The sequence below is a fragment of the Stegostoma tigrinum genome, chromosome 28 (genome assembly GCF_030684315.1).
Source record: "Stegostoma tigrinum isolate sSteTig4 chromosome 28, sSteTig4.hap1, whole genome shotgun sequence".
Taxonomy (NCBI): Eukaryota; Metazoa; Chordata; class Chondrichthyes; order Orectolobiformes; family Stegostomatidae; genus Stegostoma; species Stegostoma tigrinum.
This window is the reverse complement of record NC_081381.1, coordinates 22,757,811-22,783,046: the sequence shown is the minus strand read 5'-3', so window position 1 is coordinate 22,783,046 and position 25,236 is coordinate 22,757,811. Positions and strand designations below refer to the sequence as shown.

Sequence of the window (25,236 nt, the reverse complement as noted above, 5' to 3'; positions counted from 1 at the left end):
AACACGCCCACATCTACATCAACAGAATAGAAACAGAGGATGAAGAGCATCAAGTTCCTCAGAGTGACGATAACTGACCACTGTCCTGGGCTTCCCACATAGATTCAACAGTCAAGGAGGAACAAACAACGCCTCTTCTTCCTCAGGCAGCTCAGGAAATTTGCCATCTCCACAAGGTCCCTTATCAACTTCTACATATATATATTGAATTATACTGTCAGGGTGCATAATGCTCTGATATGCAACTGCTCTGCCCAGGACTCTAAGAAACAGAGGGTAGTGGGCACAGTGCAGACCATCATGGAAGCCAACCTTCCAACCATGGACTTACACAGCTTGCTGCCGTGAAAGGGCTGACAACATCGAAGACCCTATAACCTCTCCGATCAGGCAGAAGATACACAAGACTGAACACATGCACAGAGCAGGTTCAGGAACAGCTTCTTCCCAACTATCAGACTGAGGAATGCCTCAAATGACACTGATCATGCTAACATCGATTACGCCTCGCACATGCCCTGTGAAATATAACCTGTATGCCTTTGTTCAAGTCTTTTTGATCTGTACATCCTTCACTTACTGTAATCTGCCTGTACCACTCAAAAGAAAGCTTTTCATTGTATTTTGGTACATGTGACAATAAATAAAATGAAGGTTTAAGAGCAGTCAACAACTGATGTCAGTTCTTCGGGAATCAATGCAAGATCAGGCCAGATTTTAGTAACTTAACCTCTGTTTACTGTTCGGCTGTAGGCAGTGGTATGGCTGTGAAATGGAAGATTGAGCTGGACTGTGTCCAACTTCTTACTAGAACACTTACACATGAGCAGAGGTCACAGCTTGGGAAATTATTGCTGACCTCAGAGGTCCACCTACATAATCAAACACATCAGTACAAGGAGTGTACCAGATTTTTTTTCTTCTTTTTGCATAGCATGAAGTCACACTACATTACAAATTTAACAGCAGGTTGCCATTGTCACTTGATTTTGTTTTATTGCAATGGACACCCAGGAAACCAAACAAATCCAGTCTAAAGAGATGAGTTGTTAAATGAGAGATAAAGTGTGGAGCTGGATGAACACAGCAGGCCAAGCAGCATCTTAGGAACACAAAAGCTGACGTTTCGGGCCTAGGCTCTAAATCAGAAAAAGCAGAAAAAGTTGTGAAATGAGAATGTGCAACTTAAGTCTCAAATTCCAGGAAATTCAATATTTCATCGACTAACATTTTTAAACATGAAATTTAGATAGGCAACATAATGTTGATGAATTACATAGCCAGCTGTGCAAAATGTTATTCCAGTGTCTAGTGGAGAGATACGCCTGCACACTGGTAAGAACAAAAATATGGCTGGATGTGCAAAGCTGCAAAGATAGAATTGTAGGCTAGAAATTCTGATCTGAAACCATTATATTAATAGAACACGGCACTGAACAATCTGGTAAGACAAACTTAATGTTCAACATTCCTCTAGTTATAGAGTCTAACACTTTGTGGTCCATATAAGATAGATAACAATAAAATCTGAATTGTTATAACAATTAAACTGGTTCAGTAATATATTAAATTTAATCTATATAAAACTCCATTCAAACAACATACCGCAGGACAACTAAGAGTGGTCAGTAAGTTTCCAATATGATCCATTCTTCCACAGCAAAGGTTGGGTAAAATAAAAGAACTGTCTGAAGTATTAACAAGGAATACAGTTGAACCATTCTTGTGTTTTATGTTCATGATATGCCTTCAGAAGTAGGTCATTCAGTTTCCCAAGTCTAATCCATTAAGCAATCAAATCATAGTTGATCTCTACCTTCTGGCATTTCCAACAAATTTTTACTATTAGTTTCTAAATCCCTGAGCCCCAAATAAAAACTTTGCTGGGATTTCAAATGAGAGTTATTTATGTGTGACATTTAATAAATAAAGTGGACAACAATAGTTCTTCAGATAGGAAAAACTGCAGTGTGGAGCTAGAAATACACAGCAGGCCAAGCAGCAGGAAAGTTGATATGTGGGTTTGGGACCGTTCTTCAGAAATGGGGAAGGGGAAGGGAGCTGGGAAACAAAAAGAGAGGAGGGGTGGGACTGGGCAAAGTAGGTGGGATGGCGATAAGGGAGTACAGGTGGGGACTGGTCTGCGGGATGGGTGGGGCAGATAGGTGGGAGAGAATATGGACACGTTGTGTCAGGTAAAGGAGGCAGGGATAAGAGGAAAGGTTGGACATTGGATGAGGCCAGGGGTGGGGAGGTTTTAAAACCGGTGAATTCTATGTTTATGGCATCAGGCTGTGGACCCCTGAAGCAGAATGAGGTCTTGATCCTCCAGTTTGTGGATGGTGTTATTGTGACACTAGGAGGTGGCCCAGGGTGGATATGTTGCCCAGGGAGTGGGAGAGGGGAGTTAAAATGGTTGGTGACTGGAAGGTGTTGGCATTTGTCGCGTACAGAGTGCAGATGCTCTATGAAGTGGTCTGAGTCTATTCTTAGTCTCACCAACGTAGAGAAGGCCACAGCTGGAGCAGCAGATACAGTAGACCAAGGTGACGGATATACAGGGGAACCCGTCTGATATCAAAAGGTTTGTTTTGGGCCTTGAATGGAGGTTGGGGTGGGGAGGGGGCATTATCAGGACATGTGTAGCAGTTACTGTGATGGCATGGAAAGATGTTGGCTGTGGTGGAGCTAGTGGGGAGTCTGGATGGGGCGAGGGAGTCACAGAGAGAACGGTCCCTGCGAAAGGCAGATAGGGATGGGGATGGGGATGGAACTAGCCCTTTGGTTGTGGGGTCAGATTCTCGTCAACTTCACTCTTACTCAAGCAAATCAGCACCATTTAGTATTTGTTTACCCTTAGTTTACAACTTTATAAGAACGGGAACACAAGAATCAGCACTGCATGAGATTATTCACCGCCTTGAGCCTGCTCCGCCGTTCAATAAAAGAATAGTTGATCTGATAGAGGCCTAAATTAGTCTTACCTGCCCACCCAACATTGCTCTTTGGAGAAGAGACTTTCAGACATTTACAATGCTCTGAGAAAAACAACTTCTCCTAATCTCAATCAGAAGGAAAACTACTTTTAAACCACGTCCCTTACTTTGAGTCTTTCCCAGCAGAAGAAACCTCTCACCAACTACACTATCAATTCCTCTTAGGATCTGACATTTATCAATAAGCTCAAATCTCATTTTCTGAAACTCAAAGTCCCAACCTACCCTAATGAAACAACCCATTCATTTCAGCAATCAGTCAAGCAAAGCACTTCAAATGTAATTACATATGTTCTTTTGTAAAATCATTTGTGAAACAACACAGTTGGTCATCTTTCAAAAGAGAGGCTATAACTGCATTAGAAGTGCTCCATTGACTGATGCCTGCAGTAAATGGATTATCTTGTAAGGATAAACTGTTGTTTGTTAGACAGTCAGGCCTACAAGTTAATTGCAGGTTAGTTCTTGACCAAAGAGTTCTATAGATGCAATGACTTAAAAAACCTTAAACTCAAAGAAGTGGCAGGTTAACAGGGCCTCATTGGGAGGCAAATCATCCGGTAGAGAGGGGCCAGAGTTTGAATTTGTTTTGGGTCTATTTCTGAGAGGAGTTTGACTATTAATTCTACAGCATGAAAACTGGAAAACTCCATGCCTAACACCTCCCCTTATCATCTAATGGAGGTTCAGAAAGTAGAAACTAAAAGTACTACTGAAACTTCCTCACAGTGAAATGAAAAAGGTGGCATTGGTCGATGATTGATTATCTTCAGAAAAATCAAGAAATATTCAAGTGTGCCCATGGAAAATCAAATCATGTAAATCGCTTGAGTAATCTGGCTAAATTTTATTATTTTTATTTTTTAAAATCTATCCCTCAACTGTTTTTGTCTGTGTTTTGTGCGAATGGGGCTGAAAACAAAGCTTCCTGGGTTTAAATCACAGACATTAATTAAACAACTTTGTTGATTAATTTTGCTCAACTGAAGTTACTCACTTGTGAATAAATTTCCGATTCTTTTGTTTTAAGATACAAACCTAAAAAAAATTGATTATTTACAATGTCTAGCACTGGTTATTCAAAAGGTATCATCAGGAACCACTGGAGTCAGTGCTGAGGACTTACAGTAGAACTGAAAGCTTTGTATTACAAATATAGAGTAGGGAAGCTGATTTGATTAGAGATAATGGGAACTGCAGATGCTGGAGAATCCGAGATAACAAAGTGTGGAGCTGGATGAACACAGTAGGCCCAGCAGCATCTCAGGAGCACAAAAGCTGACGTTTCAGGCCTAGAACCTTCATCAGAGAAGGAGGATGGGCGGAGGATGGGCAGAGGATTCTGAAATAAGCAGGGAGAGGCAGACCGAAGATGGATAGAGGAGAAGATAGGTGGAGAGGAGAGTATAGGTGGAGAGGTAGGGGAGGCGATAGGTCAGTCTGAGGAGGACGGACGGACGGACAGGTCAAGGGGGTGGGATGAGGTTAGTAGGTAGGAATTGGAGGTGCGGCTTGAGGTGGGAGGAGGGGATAGGTGAGAGGATGAACAGGTTAGGGAGGCGGAGCCGAGCTGGGCTGATTTTGGGATGCAGTGTTGGGGGTGGGGGGTGGATTTTGAAGCTTGTGAACTCCACTTTGATACCATCTGGCTGCAGAGTTCCCAAGCAGAATATGAGTTGCTCTTCCTGCAACCTACGGGTGGCATCATTATGGCACTGCAGAAGGCTCAGACGGACATGTCAAAGGAATGGGAGGGGGGAGTTGAAATGGTTCATGACTGGGAGGTGCAGCTGTTTAATACGAACTGAGCATAGATGCTCTGCAAAGTGATCCCAAAGCCTCCGCTTGGTTTCCCCAATGTAGCAGAAGCCACAACGGGGAAAGTGGATGCAGTATGCCACACTGGCAGATGTGCAGGTGAACATCTGATTGATGTGGATCAACACATCCCTCACCTTCCTGGACCTCTGGTTTCTTGGTGGCTGCCTGAGATGGAGACAATGTTCACTTCAAGTCCAACTCCCACAGCTAGATTAGATTCCCTACAGTGGAAACAGGCCCTTCGGCCCAACAAGTCCACACCGCCCGCTCCTTGGATACCGCCCGCTTCCCTTCAGACCCAGCCCCCTATAACTCACACACCCGATTACTACGGGCAATTTAGCATGGCGGATCCACCTAGCCTGCACATCTTTGGACTGTGGGGGGAAACCAGAGCACCCGGAGGAAACCCACACAGACACGGGGAGAATGTGCAAACACCGCACAGACAGTTACCCAAGGCTGGAATCGAACCCAGGTCCCTGGCGCTGAGGCTGCAGTGCTAACCAATGAGCCACATGCTACCCCTGTGCTACCTAGAATACACCACCCACCATGCTACATAGAATACACCTCCTCCCACCCACCTTCCTGCAAAAATTCCATCCCCTATTCCCAATTTCTTCGCCACCGCAACATCTGCTCCCACGATGAGGCATACCACTCCCGCACATCCCATATATCCGCCTTCTTCAAGGACGGCATCATCCCCCACCCCGTGGTGGTTGAGAACGACCTCGACCGTGTCTCCCGCATTTCCCACAACTCATTCCTCATACCCCGCCCCTATAATAACCGCCAAAAGAGAATCCCCCTAGTGCTCACATACCACCCCACCAACCTCGGGAGACAACGCATCATTCTCCGAAACTTCCGCCATCTACACTTCGACCCCATGACTAAAGACATTTTTCCATCTCCACCCTTGTCTGCCTTCCAGAGCGACCACTGTGTCGTGACTCCCTTGACCGCTCCACACTCTCCTCCAACCCCGCCACACCTGGCACTTTGCCCTGCAACTGCAGGAAGTGCTACACCTGCCCCCACACCACCTCCCTCACCCCGATCCCAGGCCGCAAGACGACTTTCCACATCAAGCAGATGTTCACCTGCACATCCATCAATGTGATATACTGCAACCACTGTACCCATTGTGGCTTCCTCTACATTGGGGAAACCAAGCGGAGGCTGGGGACCACTTTGCAGAACACCTACGCTCGGTTCGCAATAAACAACTGCACCTCCCAGTTGCAAACCATTTTAACTCCGCCTCCCATTCCTTCAATGCGATGTCCATCCTGGGCCTCCTGCAGTGCCATAACGATGCCACCCGTAGGTTGTAGCAAGAGCAACTCATATTCCGCTTGGGAACCCTGCAGCCCAATGGTATCAAAGTGGATTTCACAAGCTTCAAAATCACCCCTCCCCCCACTGCATCCCAAAACCAGCCCAGCTTGTCTCCGCCTCCCTAACCCATTCTTCCTCTCCACTATCCCCTCCTCTCACCTCAAGCCGCACCTCCATTTCCCACCTACTAATCTCATCCCGCCCCCTTGACCCGTCCATCCTCCCCGGACTGACCTATCCCCTAGCGAGTTGAGAAGATTTGTAGCTCAGGTTGAGGTTCTGGACGTGAGTTTGCTCGCTGAGCTGGAAGGTTTGTTTTCAGACGTTTCATCACCATTCTAGGTAACATCATCAGTGATCGTCGGAGGCTCACTGATGACGTTACCTAGGATGGTGACGAAACGTCTGAAAACCAACCTTCCAGCTCAGCGAGCAAACTCACATCCGTGACCTATCCCCTCCCTACCTCCCCACCTATCTTCTCCTCTATCCCTTTTCGGTCCGCCTCCCCTTCTCTCCCTATCTATTTCAGAATTGTCTCCCCATCCTCCTTTTCTGATGGAGGGTCTAGGCCCGAAACGTCAGTTTTTGTGCTCCTAAGATGCTGCTTGGCCTGCAGTGTTCATCCAGCTCCCCACTTTAAGCTGATTTGATTCAACTGTTTGTCTTCACATCGTAATACTTAATGTATCAAAATGCCTTTCTGGCCCCTCATGGCTACTTGTTCTGCTATCTGTGTAATCAGTAAATTTAGTCATCACAAGACCCTAAGATATAGGAGCAGAATTAAGCTATTCAGCCCATCTCATCCATTGTGCCATCCAATGCTGGCTGATACATTTCTCAAACACATTCTCCTACCTTCTGTCCATACTGTTCGATCCCCTTACTAATCCTGAAACTGTCTGTCTTAAATTCACTCAATAATGTGGTCTCCAAAGTGGCAATGAGTTTCACAGCATCACGAATCTCTGGCTGAAGAAACTTCTCATCTTTGTCCTGAAGGGTCGTTCTTTCACCCTGAAGTCTTGTCCACATTCACTCTCTAGTATTCTGTAAATTTACATGAGATTCTCCCTCCTCCCTTGCACCCTTCTAAATTCCATACAACACAGACGCAGAGTCCTTAATTGCTCCTCATAGGGCAAGGCTAAAACACATACAGGCCCCTATGTGAAATCAAGCAAAGTTAAACTGTTGGGATCACAGCACTGACAACATTTTGCCAAGACAAAAATCAACCATTTATCCCTCCTCTCTGCTTCCTGCTCATTAACCAAATCTTCTGTCCAACCAAATGTTACAACCATACACAATGAGCTCCTATTTAGTGAAGTTGCTAAATGCAGTCACTTAAGTGCCTTTTGGAAATCTAAATAAACCACAGTGACAGCTTCCCCATATTGAGTGTCTACTTAGCTTCTGGCTGCCTCAAAGAACTGTAATAAATTAGGTAAACACTATTTTCATTACTAAAACTACATGAACTCTAATTGTATTATGGCTTTCTAAATGTCCCGCAGTTGCCAGTTACTAATGAATTGGACAACTTCCTTGTGAAAAAAAGTGTTAGGCTAGCTGGTCTACAGTTTCCCATACTATGTTTCTCTCTTTTCTCAAATAGAGTGGTTACAATGGCCATGTCACATCCTACCAGTAACCTCCCATAATCTTTGCAAATTCAGAAAATCACAACGAATGCATCAATTATCTCTGCAGCCACTTTTAATATGAGAATAAATGCCATCCGATTTAGGGATCTTTTACTGGTCCTTTTTCACAGCAATTGCAATTGTTTTAAGTGTAGCCTTCCTTTTACCTCAGGATTTTTAAATAAATTCCAACAGTATTTGATCTCTTCTCTCATGAAAATAGATACAAAATACAAGTTCACTGCCTTCTGCATTCTTCGGTTTCCCACTAAATTCTCAGGTTTACTTTCTAGGTGGACCAACAATTTCCTCATTTGCTTTTGATATACTCACAGCAATGCTTTTTAAAAAAATATTTATTCATGGGATGAAGACATCACTGGCTAAACAGCATTTATTGCTTATCCTTATTTGCTCAGAGGGCAAATTTGCTCACATTGCTGTGTGTCTGGAGTCACAGGACAACCAGACCAGGGAAGGATGGCAGTTTCCTTCCCTCAAGGACATTAGTAAATCCAGATGGATTTTCCTAAGAATTGCCAATGGATCATGGTTACCATGAGCCATTCTTCCAATGTAATTTTATCTTTGGCATTCTTTATTAGTCTCAATAATCTGTCCAATCTTCGAATTTTCACAATACAGTATGCTCTCTTCTAAATTGATATACCCTTGATAAGTTAGCCACAGACGGCAATTCCTTGTCAGACTTCCTTTCACAACTTTTTTTTAAACTGAGAGTAATACAACACTTTCTTGTGGCATGTGCCCCATGTCCTTAACTTCGAAAATAAGTTAAGTTCACTTTAACCAACTCTTGTTTTCGATATCTTAAATTCAAGTAAAGATAGGTAAAGTCTTCGTACTCTTAAACAAAATGGGGCATTGTATCATGTTATGATCACCGTTGCCTAGAAGTTCATTTACTATAAAAAGGTAATTAATCAATCCTGCCACATTACACATTGCCAGGTATACAATAAAGTATCCCTGGAACGAAGAAAATACAACTGTCAGAAATTGTCCAGAATACTGTCAAACTACCTCTGATGTGATCATTCATCAAATTTGCATGCTTAAAATTACTTGTGGTCACTTTCTTGCAAGCCTCTATTATCTCTTCCCTTTAGGAGGCTTGGAAATTACTTTCACTATTCTTCATATCCAGCCGAACAAGATGCGGAATCCGTTCTCGTGAATAGGGTCAATTCTCACTATATAACTATTCTTATCCTCAACGAGTAACCATCGACTAAGAGATCCTTGATTGGGATTGTTAACCTGGATCAGGGAGGCCTGGCTGACAGAGACAAACAGGAGTGTCAGAGTTTCATCTCATTCAAGTGACCAGTGTGACAGGCTGGAATGAGTCCATTGTACTGTGCACATATAAATAAAGGGCGACTTGGTGACAGGATGCCAGCCTCTGTGCAGTTATTTCAGTGGCAATGAGAGAAAATAGTACGATCCTGAAGAAAATTCGCCTGCAACAGTCATCCTCAAGTTGGAGTAAACATTTCTGGCATTTAGAAGAAGGGTCCAGACCCAAAATGTCAGTTTCCCTGCTCTTCTGATGCTGCTGGCCTGCTGTGTTCATCCAGCTCTACAACTTGTTATCTCTCTCTCTCCTCTAAACCCATTTTATGCGGCTATTTGAGAACCAGGGAATCCGTACTGGGATTTCTGATGAGGTTAGATGACTGGCAGAGGCATGTGATTTTAACCGCTAATCAGTTCCTTCTCTTTCCATTTACAAAAATGTAAGAGTTAACATTTATACAGCAAATTAAACTGCAGCTAGAATACTGTTAAACTTTGTCCACTGAGCACAATGTAGTCCTTGAAAAGAGTCTGCTTAAAGTGCATTGATTTCATCAATACATTTCATCCTTGAATTATCAGTCAAGTATTGTGTGTTTTTAGTTCCACTCATCTTAACATGCCAGTTTCAGCTGAACAATCCTTTACACTAAAAATATAAGTAAAGACAATCTGAAAACAGCATAAATCACAAAGTTGCATAATCAATCAATCTTAGTATCAGAAGGTCAGGACCAGAAAATTACATTGCAGCACTCAACTTGTCAAGATTTAAAAAAGAAAATCAAATTGTTAACATGCATAACATAGTTAGAACATTCTGCCATAATATAAAATAAAATGATCGTTATTTTCTCTTCAAAATATGCTTGGCTGTACTCAGTAATTGTTATTTTACTAGTGATCTTGCCTTTAGGAAGACCTTTCATTCCATGTATCACATTGCATTCCTGTTTTCAAGTCTCAAAAATCTCAACCTACTTCCAGCTATCTTAGTTTTTCCATGCGACCACTGTTAATCACCAATTGTATAGCCTTAAGACAGGTCTGCATGTAGAACAGTGATCTGAACTCAGTTTCACAAAAATGAAATAAAAGGCATATTTTAATCAGTGCCAAGAGGGTGGGAGGTGTAAGAAGGGAAAATGAAAACAGATAAAACACTTGCAAGTTTAACAGGTGTTTACAGCCCAAGCTCATCAAGATAAACATATTTAGAGGGGCTCATTTTGCAACTGAATCCAAAAAACTGCAAACTGGAAACCAGGCTATCTTAAACACAAGTCAAATATTTATTATCAAGGCAGCCAAAGCAGCTTCAATATCACTTTATTCTGGCTTTACCACTAGATAGGATCCTTGAATCATAGTACTGTCCAATATTATAGCTCCATAAAAGAAAGCAATTTAAGTCAAATTAAGAAATTAGCTCAAAATTGTAAACACTGGCAAAAATTCAGAGAAAGTCATCATCATACAACACGGCAACAGACCCTTTGGACAACCAGTCCATGCCAAACATAATCCCAAACTAAACTAGTCCCACCTGCCTGTGCCTGGCCCATATGCCTCCAAACTTTTCCTATTCATGGACGCATCTGAATGTCTTTTAAGCGTCTACAATTGTGCCCACATCCACCTCTTTCTCAGGAAGTTCATTTAACATGTGAATCATCCTGTGTGTAAAAACAAAATTTGCCTCATGTCTTTTTTAAAAATCTCACCTTAGAAATGCGTCCCCTAGTCTTGAAATCCCTCATCTGAGGGAAAAAGACACTTACAGTCAACCCCATCTATGCCCTCTCATTATAAACTTAAGGTCACTCCTCAACCTCCTATGTTCCAGAGAACAAAGTCCCAGCCTATCCAGCCTTTCTTTATAATTCAAACTACCCTTACCAGCAACAACTTGGTAAATGTCTTCAGAAGCCTCTCCAGCTTAACACCCTTTCTGTAACTGGACGACCATAACTAGATACAGTATTCCAGCAGAGGCCTTACCTGTGCCTGGCCCATATGCCTCCAAACTTTTCCTATTCATGGACGCATCTGAATGTCTTTTAAGCATCTATAATTGTGCCCACGTCCACCTCTTTCTCATATGGGCCAGGCACAGGTAAGGCCTCTGCTGGAATACTGTATCTAGTTATGGTCGTCCAGTTACAGAAAGGATATTAAGCTGGAGAGGCTTCTGAAGACATTTACCAAGTTGTTGCTGGTAAGGGTGGTTTGAATTCTTAAAAAAGGCGGATAGGCTGGGACTATGGAACTCAACCCCTAGGTCCCTCTGCTCTACAAGACTACCCAAAGCCCTACCATTAATTGTATATTTCTTTGTTGTAGCTAAATGCAACACCTCCCAGATTGTCCTCCATCTGCCATTTTTGAACGCATTGACCCATTTGATCAAGATCCCTTTGTAATCTGAGAAAATCCTCTTCATTGTCTATTTTGGTGTCAACCACAAACTTAGTAACCTTGCCTTCTATATTCTCATCCAAATCATTTGTATAAATGACAAAACGAAAGGGGACCCAGAACCGATCGCTGTAGAATAAGATCTATATGCATTTCTGGGAAAATAGACTATTAGCCATAGACAGCAGTGGGAGCGGGGGGAATAGGTGGCAGAGGGAAGACGTGCCTTGCTAAATTTGATTGGGGTTTTTTGAGGTGGTGACAAAGATCATTGTGGGATAAGTGGTTGATGTGGTTTACACAGACTTGAGTAACGCCTCTGACAAGGTCCTTCATGGCAGACTGGTACAAAAGATGAGGTCACATGACATTGGGGTGGGCTGACTAGATAGATATAGAATTGGTTTTCTCACAGGAGACAGTGGGTACTGCTGGAAACATGCTTTTCTGAATGAGGGTGGTGACTAGTGGTGTTCCCTCAGGGATCAGCGCTGGGACCTCTGCTGATTGTGATATACATAAATGAATTGGAGGAAAATGCGGCTGGTGTAATTACTAAGTTTGCACATGATATAAAAAGGTTAGTGGAGTTGCGGACAGTAAGGAGAATTGTCAGCGGATAGAGCAGTCATCAGTTGGAGGCATGGGCAGAAAAATGGCAAATGGAGTTTAATCCAGACAAATGTGAGGTGATGCATTGTGTAAAGTCAAGTACAGATAGAAATTACACCGTGAATGGCAGAACTCTGAGGAGTATTGATATGCAGTGAGGTCTGTGTGCAGTGCCATAGATCACTGAAGGTGGCAGCACAGGTAGAGAAGGTACTAAAAAACGTCCTATGGCACACTTGGCCTCATTGGATGGGATATTGAGAAGAAGGACAGACATGTTATGCTGCAGCTTTACAGAACTTTAGTTAGGCCACATTTGGAATATTACAGAGAGTTTTGGTCACCACACTACAAGAAGGATGTGGATTAGAGAATTTCATAGAATCCCTACAGTGTAAGACAGGCCTTTTGGCTCAACAAGTCCACACTGACCTTCAGAGCGTCCCACCCATAACCATCCCCCATAACCTACCTAGTCCACACATCCCTAAACACTATGGGCAATTTAGGATGGCCAATCCACCTAATTTGCACGTTTTTGGACTGTGGGAGGAAACCGGATGTTTTGGGCGAAGTACAGACAAGGTTTACCAGGATGTTGCATGATATGCGCAATTTTGGCCAAAGGCTGGATTTGTTTTCATTGGAACATAGGTGGGGGAAGCGGAGGGGGAGGCGGGGGGGGGGGGGGGGGGGGTGAGGAGAGACATGTTTAAGATTGCAAATGGCATGGATAGACCAGAAAGTACAAGCTTTTACTCCCCCAGGTGGCAGGATCAATTACTTAGGGAGACAGGTTCAAGGTGCTGGGAGTGATGGGGGTGGTTTTATGACGTATGCAAGGAAAATTTCTCCACATAAAAGGTGGTGAGTGCCTGGAATGCCAGAGGTGGTGGTGGAAGCAAACACAATAGCAGCACTCAAAAAGCACCTGGACAAACATGTGAATAGGAAGGGAAGAGGGGCTTATGAACCCTGTCAGTGAAGACAATTTTAGTGGAAGGGCAAAAATGTATCGACACAGGCCTGGAAGGCCCAACGGCCCGTTCCTGTGCTGTACTGTTCTTTCTTCTTAACACCACTGCTAACAGGCCTCCAGTCCAAAAAACAACCCTCAAATCACCACTCTCTGCCTACTGCTTACCAGTGGAATTCCATCAGCAACACTTAATTTGCTATAAAAATGTCTGATGATGTTGAAGGAAAGACCAAAGGTTCTGTTAAAGGTGCAGTTGCTGTCTCAGATGTTTGCACACGCTCAGCTGGATACAAAATTATACCAAGTTAATGTTGTGATGGGAAGTGTGTGTTTTGTACTTGATATAATAGCAGTTATTTTGGACTTTTAAATCTGAACTAATGACCACAGTTATCCTGTGTCTCTAAAGAGATTTAATGATTAGCTTCTAGGAAATTCTGTTGTCAGTGTTACTTTTAAAAGCAAAGTCTGAGGGAGTGTGTGTATTTGGAGGAAAATGGGAATTTGTTTCAGTTTGACTGTATGTTTATGTCTTGTTTGAAGACAGACCTCTAGAACAACTGCTTTTGAGAAAGAGAGATAGGTTACGAGTGTTGGGGTTACCTCCGTGCAGGAAGTCTAACTTCAAAATTGCATACCTGAAATATTTGGTTAAAATCCTAAAAACTGTTATATGAAGCTGAGAAAGTCCAACTTTCTCACATAATGAATCAAAGTAGTCAGATTTTCACGACTTGGATTCAAGCCACAGCTATGACAAACCCAGCATGGAACAGAAAAAGGGGTTCTCTCTGGCATTAGAGTACTGTAGTGGATGTTCATGGGATTGTATTTTTATCATGTCTTTTGAAGTTAAACTTGTGTTATATGTAAATAGTTTTATCTTCATTTCCCTTGTGGTATCTACTTTTCAAAAAAATTGTTAAACTTGAAACTGCAGGTTGGCATGCTTGCATTTCAGTGAGACCCTTCTTTAAGCCTTAGGTCTCGCATAATAAATACAAGCTATCAGGTCAGATTTTGGTCTGGAATCAGACTTATCCAGCAACAATATCCAGTAGGTTCATAACAATGTATTCAACCACACTAGTATGAAAGATGTCCTTAGACTGCAATGAGTCCACTTTGTCATCCATCAGTTCGACAATACAGCAGGCTCTTTTACAAGTTCAAAAGAGATGCTTTAAAGTTGCACTGGAATCATGATTTCTTTGAGGAAACAAAGGCTCAGTATAGCTCTATTCTTTCTTAGGAAGTGACTGCTTGATATCAGCCAGTGCAAGCAAGGGCAATCCCTGGTCAGTTTCAAAGGAAATAGACTGCATTAGGACGGTGTCCGAAACAAGAGTTTCAGAATTATTTCAAAGTAACGTTTACTTCACAAGTCACACCCATTAACCTGCTCTTGCAGATGAAGCTAGATGACATTACTGAGATGATGGGAGTATAATACCTGTATATATAACTCAAAGAAAGACAACCTACACAGAGCTTCCAAGTAGTTGAAAAAGAAACAGCATCAAGTGAGGAATTAAATTTAATAATGAGCCAAGAGAAACTTGTTAATGGATAGGTCAGAAGGATCTCCAACGAAAAAAGAGACAAGAGGTTTGGGAAGAAAGTTCTGCTAGGAAGCATGGAGAGTCACAAGGATCCACAGATGCACAGAGCACTTAAAGGGAGTTACACGACTGAGATTACCAAAGGTAGTTCAGGATAAAACCACTCTGAGGTGAGAGCAGAGATTCAAGAAGGCAGCTCACACCAACCTTCTCAAGGGAAACCAGGAAAAGACAATACTGGCCAGCAGGTGACACCTGTATCACATAAATGAATTAAAAAAAAACAGAAAAGATGATTTAAAATTTCACAGTTCAACAAGCAAGATGTCAGACCAGATCAACTAATCAGCAAGCATCACTTTGTGTAGAGGAAGAGAAATGAAGGAGATCTTTAGGCAATTTGAATTTTATAAAGGAGAACACTGGGTCTGCCATCATGGTCAGCACTGGGAGCTGTCACGTGGATATGACACGCATAAGCAGAATGGAGGAACTGAATTAAGGCTGAGGACTGGTGGCATGGCAGTCATGATGTACTAGTGTTAGCAGTGTCTGGGCTTGCCCAGTATTTGGGATTTAGAATAGGTGGAAGAAAAAAACCCACAAACTAACAAGTGATATCGTTTAGCCCCAGAATATGGCCAGAGAGAAACAGAACAACAATTTTCCTAAGTACTTATGGGATAATGTCTGGCTTATACTTGGAGCATAAAATAGATGGGACAGTTTTGCTGAAAAAAAGAGAGGCTTTGTAGGCAGTGATGTAGAAGCATTCCAGCAATGACAGGATTATCATGTCAGATCCAAAACAAATAAGGCCCAGTTTGGTTTCCACCAGGGCCACTCAGCTCCTTAGAGCCTTGGCTCAAACATGGAAAAACAAGCAGAACTCTCGAGAGGAGGGGGAGGGTGACAGCCTTTGACATCAAGGCTACATTTGACTGAAGACAGCAATGAGACTGAGCAAAACTGGACTCAATGGGAATTGGGTAAAATTCTGTCCGCTGGAATCATACCTGATACATAGGAAAATGGTTGTGGTTCTTGAAGGTCAGTCATCTCTGCACGAGTTCCTCAGACTACTGTCCAAGGCTTAATCATCTTCAGTTGCTTTAATGACCTTGCTTCTGTCACAGGTCCAAAGCAGGGACATTGCACAACGCCCCGCATCCACTTGCGACTCCTTGGTTACTGAAGCAGTCCATGTTCAAAACGCACAAAGATCTGGACATTATCCAGGCTGGGGCTGACAAATGGCAAGTAACATTCGTGCCAAACAGATGCCAGTTATGACCATCTCTAAGAAAAGACTACCTAAACAGCACCCCTTGATATTCAACGCTGTTACCATCACCAAACCTCCCACAATGAACATCCTGATAATTACCATGGATGAGAGATTCAACTGCACACAAATAAATACAATGGCTACAACAACATGCCATTGGCAAGGAGTACTGCAGGGAATAAGTCACCATCTGACTCCCCAAACCTCGTCTACCATTTATAAGGCTTAAGTCAGGAACATGACTTAATACTCCAAATATTACTGATGAACGCCATCCCAACAACATTCAAGAAGCCTGACACAGTCCAGGACAAAATCAACCTAATTGACTGGTGCCACATTGGCAAGCCTCCATTCCCTCCACCACCAGTGCTCTGTAGCAGCAGCGTGTATTATCTACAAAGATGCATTGCAGAATTCAAAGGTCCTAGAATTGCGCCTTCCAAAACTACAATCACTTCCATCGAGAAGGACAAGGCAACAGATATTTGGGACCACCAACATGGAGGTCCCCTCAAAGCCACCCACCATCCTGACTTGGAATCCATTGCAGTTACATTACTGCCATTAGGTCAAAATCCTCCCTAAGGACATTGTTGATTCACCAACAGTGCATGGACTGCAGCAATTCAAGAACACAACTCACCATCACCTTCTCTAGCGCAACAGGAGTTGGAGCATTGTGGGCTGGCCAGCATTTTTGCCCATGCCCCATGACAGCATTAATATGAACCGGGAATGTCTAATTTGGTTTAAGCATACCCAGGAAAAGAACAAAATGTTTGGAGACAATGATTTGGAAAGGGACAAATTAATTACCCAGCTATACTGGACCATAGCCAATAAAGGAAGATGCCATTCTCATAGGCTCAAGTGTTGCAAATAGGTCAGTCAGTACCTTACTATATACAGAAGCCCTGCGCACAGCTCTCAAACAAGTTTTATTTTTGTACACATGAATTAAGTATTCATCATGAAAACGTCTTCAAATTAATGATAGAGTTATTCACTCAACATCAGAGCAGCTCTTCAAAGTGCAGCACAAATGATACTTTCTGTCTATAGTGATCAGGTCATAAAATCCCACTAAAATTAACCATTTGAGATTAAGGTTACACAACATTTTATATTTGGCTCTTGTATGCACTAGAAGGATAACCAAAACCAATTTAACTTTAACTAAGAGTTAACAAGGTGTATATAGCTGGATGAGCACAGCAGGCCAAGCAGCACCAGGGGAGCAAGAAAGCTGACATTTCAGAAAATGACGAAGGGTCAGGCCCAAAACATCAGCTTTCTTGCTCCCCTGGTGCTGCTTGGCCTGCTGTGCTCATCCAGCTCTACACTTTGTTATCTCAGATCCTCCAGCATCTGCAGTTCCTACTATCTCTCAACTCAAGAGTTAACCATTACTGGGCTGAGTTACTTTTGATCCATAGTTTTAAGATAAATTTAAACCAAACACCCAAAGATGAAACAAACGAACGATACTCACGATGCACCCAACTCCCCAGATTTGCTTATGCATTAGTTCAGCCGTTGGCAGAACAAACATCATGTAGGACAGTTTTGAAATGATCACTGCAGCAAGAGAATTCGAGCAAAAGATGTGACATTACCTTGAGCTTTGATAGTCATACAGCACAGAAACAGGCCAATGAAATATGCTTAAAACACATATTACAATGTAATTTGCACCAAGATAATCCTGCAGCATTCACGGTAGCACAGTACACCATTAATCCAGAGAACAAAGTACAATTCCTATTAGGAGAATTAGAATCATTTTAAAAATCTGAATTCCATTAATAAAAGCAACCACAATTTTCTCAGATCTTGTAAAAAAAATCCTTCCGATCTAATGTCCTGAAAGGAAAACCTTCATCCAGTCTGGCCTAATTAGTTCTATCCCAAATCAACATTCTCAATTCTTAACTGTCCTCTAGCTGTCAAGCAAGCTATTAAATTGTACTGAACTGTGAAAAGAAACGGCAGATGTTCAAGGATATGGCCCACCACGACTTTGCAAAGGGGCAAAAAATTTCCAACTGGCCCAACAGTCACAGAGAATTAACGTCAGAAAAAGTCATTATCCGTCAGAAAAACATGATACTTACTATTCTCTCCAGGGCAGGGCATGCCTGGCTTTTCCGGAATGCTGGGAAAAACTGAAAATGAGAAGGAGGAAAAGTTTAAGAGAAGCAATCATAAAACAAACCAACTTGTGATTTTGTAAAGTAAACTAAAACAAATCTTTATTCACTTCAGTTTGCCTAGAACTGGAGGCCAGTCCTCAAATCAATGGTAAAATAATTTACACTATTTTACGGAATCATTACAGGCCAAGATGAAATCCGGAATGCGTTCATTTCATAGCTGCAATAAAATTCTGGACACTACTTTGTTTGTGGCACGCAGCAAGTAAAGTGAAATGTGCTATTTGATCTGCGTCAGTTCTGATATCTGCATGCTGTCAACTGTACATCAAAGCATTTCAGAAGTGTGACAAACGCAGTATGAGGGAGAAGGTATCCTGCTGTACCTGGCCTTAAGTGGATAAAGGCATCTGTATAGAAATATGATACTTCTCGCGCGGTGGGGGGGGGGGGGGGGGGGGGGGGGGCGGCGGCGGCGGAGGGAGAGAGAGAGAGAGAGAGAAAGAGAAAAGTTTCCTGGTTCAAAATGAAAATACTGCAGGGTATTTTAAGTCCAGCCAAAAAAGAAAACACTCAAGATTTAATCACTTGTACTGACTTCACTTCTTGCCCGCAGACTATTAAAACATGAGAGATAGTGGGAACTGCAGACGCTGGAGAATCCAAGATAATAAAGTGTGAAGCTGGATGAACACAGCAGGCCAAGCAGCATCTCAGGAGCACCAAAGCTGACGTTTCGGGCCTAGACCCTTCATCAGAGGGGAATGGGGTGAGGGTTCTGGAATAAACAGCGAGAGAGGGGAAGGCGGACAGAAGATGGAGAGAAAAGAAGATAGGTGGAGAGGAGAGTATAGGTGGGGAGGTAGGGAGGGGATAGGTCAGTCCAGGGAAGACGGACAGGTCAACGAGGTGGGATGAGGTTAGTAGGTAGGAGATGGAGGTGCGGCTTGGGGTGGGAGGAAGGGATGGGTGAGAGGAAGAACAGGTTAGGGAAGCAGAGACAGGCTGGGCTGGTTGTGTGTTGTAGTGGGGGAGGGGACGAACTGGACTGGTTTCAGGATGCGGTGGGGGAAGCGGAGATTTTGAAGCTGGTCAAGTCCACATTGATACCATTGGGCTGCAGGGTTCCCAAGCGGAATATGAGTTGCTGTTCCTGCAACCTTCGGGTGGCATCATTGTGGCACTGCAGGAGGCCCATGATGGACATGTCATCTAAAGAATGGGAGGGGGAGTGGAAATGGTTCATGACTGGGAGGTGCAGTTGTTTGTTGCGAACCGAGCGGCGGTGTTCTGCAAAGCGGGTCCCCAAGCCTCCGCTTGGTTTCCCCACTTCACCAACACGTTCCACCCTAACCTTCAGTTCACCTGGGCCATCTCCAGCACATCCCTCACCTTCCTGGACCCCTCAGTCTCCATCTCAGGTAACCAGCTTGTAACTGATGTACATTTCAAGCCCACCGACTCCCACAGCTACCTAGAATACACCTCCTCCCACCCACCCTCCTGCAAAAATTCCATCCCCTATTCCCAATTCCTCCGCCTCCACCGCATCTGCTCCCACGATGAGGCATTCCATTCCCGCACCTCCCAGATGTCCAACTTCTTCAAGGACCACAACTTTTCCCTCAGTGGTCGAGAACGCCCTTGACCGCCTTTCCCGCTACGCATGCCTCACACCCCGCCCCCGCCACAACCGCCCAAAGAGGAAAGAGGATTCCCCCTCGTTCTCTCGCACCACCCCACCAACCTCCGGATACAACGCATCATCCTCCGACACTTCCGCCATCTACAATCCGACGCCACCACCCGAGACATTTTCCATCCCCACCCTTGTCTGCTTTCTGGAGAGACCGCTCTCTCCGTGACTCCCCTTGTTCGCTCCACACTGCCCTCCAACCCCACCACACCCGGCAACCGCAGGAAGTGCTACACTTGCCCCCACACCACCTCCCTCACCCCTATCCCAGGCCCCAAGATGACTTTGCGTATTAAGCAGAGGTCCACCTGATGTGGTATGATGTGGTATACTGTATCCATTGTACCCGGTGTAGCTTCCTCTACATTGGCGAAACCAAGCGGAGGCTCGGGGATCGCTTTGCAGAACACCATCTTCTATTAAAACTTGAGATGTTTTTGAGATGTTCCAGACAGGGCCTGCTCAACAGGTGGTCCACAGCAGAATGCTGCTCACTGAGGGAGCCTTATCTCGGTAATGACTCAGTAATACAGGTTTACAGATTTGAAAGGAGCTCTTCGGAGAGGATATTTCTCTCCTAGTTTTACTTTCACTAGGTTCATGGGTGAGGATTGGTGAGAGAGAGAGAGTGGAAGGAATAGGGTGTGTGGGAAGGAAAGGAGGAGTGACGGTACAAGTGGAGGGGAAATAAAGATGAGTTTGGGGCGTACATGCATGGGTGGGGGAAGGATGGAAATTAAGAAGAGGCCAAAAAAAGTTTTATTCTTCAGCTCTGTTGCTTGGCACTTTTTACATTTACCATTTCATTTCCAAGTGACAGAAAATTGGAAATGTGGACCCGGACATGAAAAGATTTCAGCAGCCTGATGAAGAACAAAACAAGCACAAGAAAAAACAGTTTTCAAGGTGCCACAACATCACAATACCACCCTCATACAGTGCTCCACCCAACCCATTCACTAACTAAAAATGGCATCCTGGTCAACATGGCCCCACTGCCAGCACACTGACACAAGAATTAAAATAGGGTTGTTGATGATCTGATAAATGCTCAAATTGAAAAAACGTTTTAAAGTTAACCTCAATACCTATTTGACCTTAGAATATTCAACAGTCAGAATCTAATTGTTCATGTGATTTCCTGCTTCCAGCTACAGAAGCTGTCTGTCTTGTCAATACATCTATCTTGGCATATATCTCTATATTTCTTTATTCAAACTACTGAATGCATATGGTAATAGCTGTGGCCCCAGCACAAGTCACTGAAGAACATGAATCAATCACACAATCACCTTCTGCCACCTTTCAATTTTTTTTAAAAAGAGATCCCAAATCAATTCCAGACAACCACCAACCATGTAAATTGAGGCCTGAATCTCCATTCTGGTTATACAGACGGAATGCTTCCTCCAGCTCCATGTGAGACGAAACTGTGCAAGGATCCCCTACAAACAAGAACAGAGTCAAATTAGTAGAACCCCTGCAAACTGCAAATATAGCAATGTCAGTTTGTCAGACAAAGGTTTTCTTCACTGCAGCAACAATCCAGAAAATCAGCATGACACCTGACATGAATTGCAAGGTTCTCTGTTCCATGGATATTTCGAACCATCCTGGATTCAATGTTTAACAGCTTTTACTGCTTCAAAAGTACTAATTTAACCAGCTCCTGAAAAGAGCAGCCTTGGTTAGTCCAAGAAGGAAGTCTCTATTTCTTACAGAAATTAATAACTCACCACATATATGGCTCAGATGATATTGTTTTGTTTTAACTGCATGCACTTAATTGGAGTAGAAAACTCATGAACTTCATGTGCACTTTTACTTTGTGAACATCCCAGTGACAAAGGAAATAAAGCAGTTACAAAAATCAAAAAACAGTTATGCATCCTACTTTTCAGTTATCCAATATATCACTGGATATCAATAACATACACAACGATGTTGTTCATCATATTTAATTTAATCAGAAATGCTATCAGCCACTGTTGGCTGATTATTCCAAAATTAAGATGCGGCCATATCAGATAAGAATTATGTTCCATGTTGAATTGCTCGCGGAGCTGGCTTGTTCTCGTTCAGATGTTTCATCATGTTAGGGGACATCACCAGTGGATCCTCTGGTGAAACAATATTATTCTACTCCCCTTGGAATTTATGCTGTTTGGTCCGTTATGGTGAGTAGTGTCATTTCCGGTTTTAATCTGTATGGGGTCCAACTCTACATGCTTGTTGATTGCATTACAGGTGGAGAACCATGCCTCTAGGAATTTCCATGCATGTCTATATTTGGCTTGGGCTACTCGAGCTATCTTGTCCCAGGTGAATTCATGGCCTTTGTTGTCCAAGTGTACCGATATTCACAGATACCAATATCAACAAGCACATAGAATTAGACCCCTTATACAAACCCATGCAGATCAAAACCACAAAAGACACTATTCACCATAACGGACCAAAAAGTATAAATTCCAGAGTGGAACAACATCACTTCATCAGAGGCTCCACTGATGATGTCACCTAGCATGGTGATGAAACATATGAACGAGAACAAGCCAGCTTGGAGTTCAAGTTAACAACCTCACCCAAAACCCAAGCTATAGTTGGTTGGCAAAACTTGAAAAGCTTGCAGTCTCAGGCATCCAATTACACAAATTAATAAGATCCAAAAGGTTGCATTTTAGTTATATGTCAACCTATTCTCATGTTTTCAAGCTTAGCAACTCCATAGTGAAGCAAAATAAACAAACATAGATACAACATCTGTTCCGATCTGGAAATGCAAATTTGCCTGATCTCTGAAGCCAAGCGGACTTGATGCTTGGATGGCAGATTGCCCAGGCATAACAGGCACAGTAGAACCCTATCTCTAGGCCTGAAAAGGTCAAGTCCCATCTGCTCCAGAGGTGTGCAACAATATCTCTGAACAGGCTGATCAGCATATATTTAGATACTATTCCTACTACTTGCCCAAAAACCAGCTGTCTTCTCTGGAATGTGGTACAACTTATTTATGTGCATAAACATATACCCAAAAATCTAGCATCCAAAACTACACACCTGTACAATATACTAAATCCTACTGGTAGGAGAAAGTACCTATATTATATTGAGCTGATGAGGACTGTATTTCCGTAATCTGGCAACTCCAAATTATGTTTAACAGAACAGATTACAATGAAATTATACTGGGCTCTCAATACATATAAGCATTCTGGACAGGGACAAAAAAGGGTTAGAGACTGTTTTCCTGTCTGTGTTTACTTCATTTTCAGCATTTCCTTTCTTGAATCACAATTTTCTTTTACATGGTCGTTTCCATAGTGCAAGGTAAACTACACTGTCTTACTTTCAGGACTCATGATTGGCACATGGTCAACTTTGTGAAGTTGGAGATGGAATCTAACTGACTGCCACTCCAATATATTTGTGTTCACCAATCCACTCAATGACAGATAACTTGACAAATCCAAAATCTCCTCTTCAATATCGAAACAAGCTACTGCAATCCTTCTGACGTCACTTTGGTGAAGCATTGTCACAAATTTGTAAAACTTAGTCTGGAAAACCTGGAAGATTCAGAATCCAAAGTAAAAATCAAAGCTGTCAATGTACAGTGAGCATCCAAGCACTTTTTAAAAAAAAGTTGAATATTTCAGCTCGAAGTCTCGATCAGAATTGACAGCAAAGAGGATTTTGTTGGTAAAAATGACTAAAACAGGTTACAAAGCATGCTATTCAACAACATGGATAAGCTGACAGCTTCTACAAAATCGGATAACTAATAGTTTTCCTGATATTATATTTTCAGATGAACGTAAAATATCTACAATGACGCATGGTACCAATGTACAACATTGCAGATGTTTTCTAAATGTAGCCACTCTCAGTGAAACATTTTGCCTTTTCTCTCAAAAATAACATGATCACTTCAGTATAGAATGTAATGATGGCACACAGAACTTAATTTAAGTAGGGACTCTCATAAGGTAAATTTTTTGACCAACTTTGCACAAGCAAAAAAAAACAAAAAGCCAGATACGAAGCAAACTTCACCAGAATTGGTGCCTGACTGAATATCTGAGGAAGTTTGGAATAATTGTTGCTAAGTTAGATACATTTTTTAAAATAAAATCTATGAGTCCTTATGAGCATGGTGAGATTCTGCCACATTTAGAAATACTGAGCATAGTATGGCAGAAGACCAAACAATGGAAGTCAATAAGTTGTACGCAAGACAATTTCATTTGGAAATTCCTAATTTGTGCTGATATTTAAGTTATTGCACTATGTTAAGATATCAAGTTTAGACAGATTTCTGGTTTTGAAGGAGTTAAATTTGCCAAAATGTATAAACTACTGAAACAAATATCAGAAGCACCCAAAAAAAAAAGGTTTCTTGGAAAGCATTCCTTCCCAGCAGCGTTCATCGCAGAAAGGGGACAATCAGCAGGACAGCAGAAAATTGAGGACAACGTAAACAAATTGGCAAGGCCAACTAGCTCCAGGTTGCAGACAACAGTACAAGAGCAGCTGTAACTAACAAGTGTTATTAATGGCTTTGAAATGTGCTGAGAATTTGGGATTTAGCATAAGCAAAAAAAAACCCAGAAATACTCAGTGGGCAGTCAATTGATGTTTCAGGTACAATTCAAAGTATCACTACACAATGGACTATCCAAAAAGTTTCAATTAAGTTTTCAAAACCAAGCATGAACTCGAGGATTCGGAAGATGATAATCGATACACAGATCAACAAGAGGGGCAATGTTTGGTCACAAGATGTTTCAGCCCTGTGGTGAAAACACTGATTTTCAAGACTTTTTTGAAAAATTGCGCAGTGTTGGACGGAGAGTGCGCTAGACTACCACATGTAGAATAGACTGGTTAAAATGGTACTCAGACTTGGAGTAAAACGGATCAGAACAAAAGTAAGGAATTTAGGAGTATCATGAGTTTCAGATTTAAGAATGATGACCCTTAGATCTTTAAAGAGGTTGATCCTTGAAAAATAGCCAAAACATTCATTTTTAGTAGTATAGACGTGGCGTTTAATGATGCCTTCGTTATGAAGTAGACCAACTGTGAAAAGCATAGTTAAGACAGGAAATGGAAAATGTCATATGAATTCACAACTTATACAATCTGCACACTATTGTATCTCTTTAGTGCCATGGTGTGGAGGTGCCAGTGTTGGACTGGGGTGGACATCAGAAATCACAAAACACCAGGTTCTACTCCAAACGTTTATTTGAAAACACAAGCTTTCAATGCCTCACTCTTCCTTCAGGTATTAGTGAGAAAGGTAATAATCGACACAGAATTTATAAGTAAAAGATTAAAAGGATCACACCACTCATCAGGATGTACGAAACAAACCGGAAATGCT

At 42.5% G+C, this 25,236-nt stretch overlaps 1 protein-coding gene across 4 annotated transcripts in view; it reads right to left on the bottom strand.

Moving 5' to 3' along the window:
• Positions 1-25,236, bottom strand: part of prkcz (protein kinase C, zeta) — a 394,504-nt gene that overhangs the window by 269,901 nt on the left and 99,367 nt on the right. For all 4 annotated transcript variants that reach the window (XM_059655617.1, XM_048561464.2, XM_059655615.1 and 1 more), the window contains exons 3-4: positions 21,203-21,292; positions 18,113-18,163 (exon numbers count right to left, since the gene is read on the bottom strand). In XM_059655617.1, coding sequence (XP_059511600.1) covers positions 18,113-18,163; positions 21,203-21,292 — 141 coding nt within the window. The remainder of the gene's footprint in view (positions 1-18,112; positions 18,164-21,202; positions 21,293-25,236) is intronic.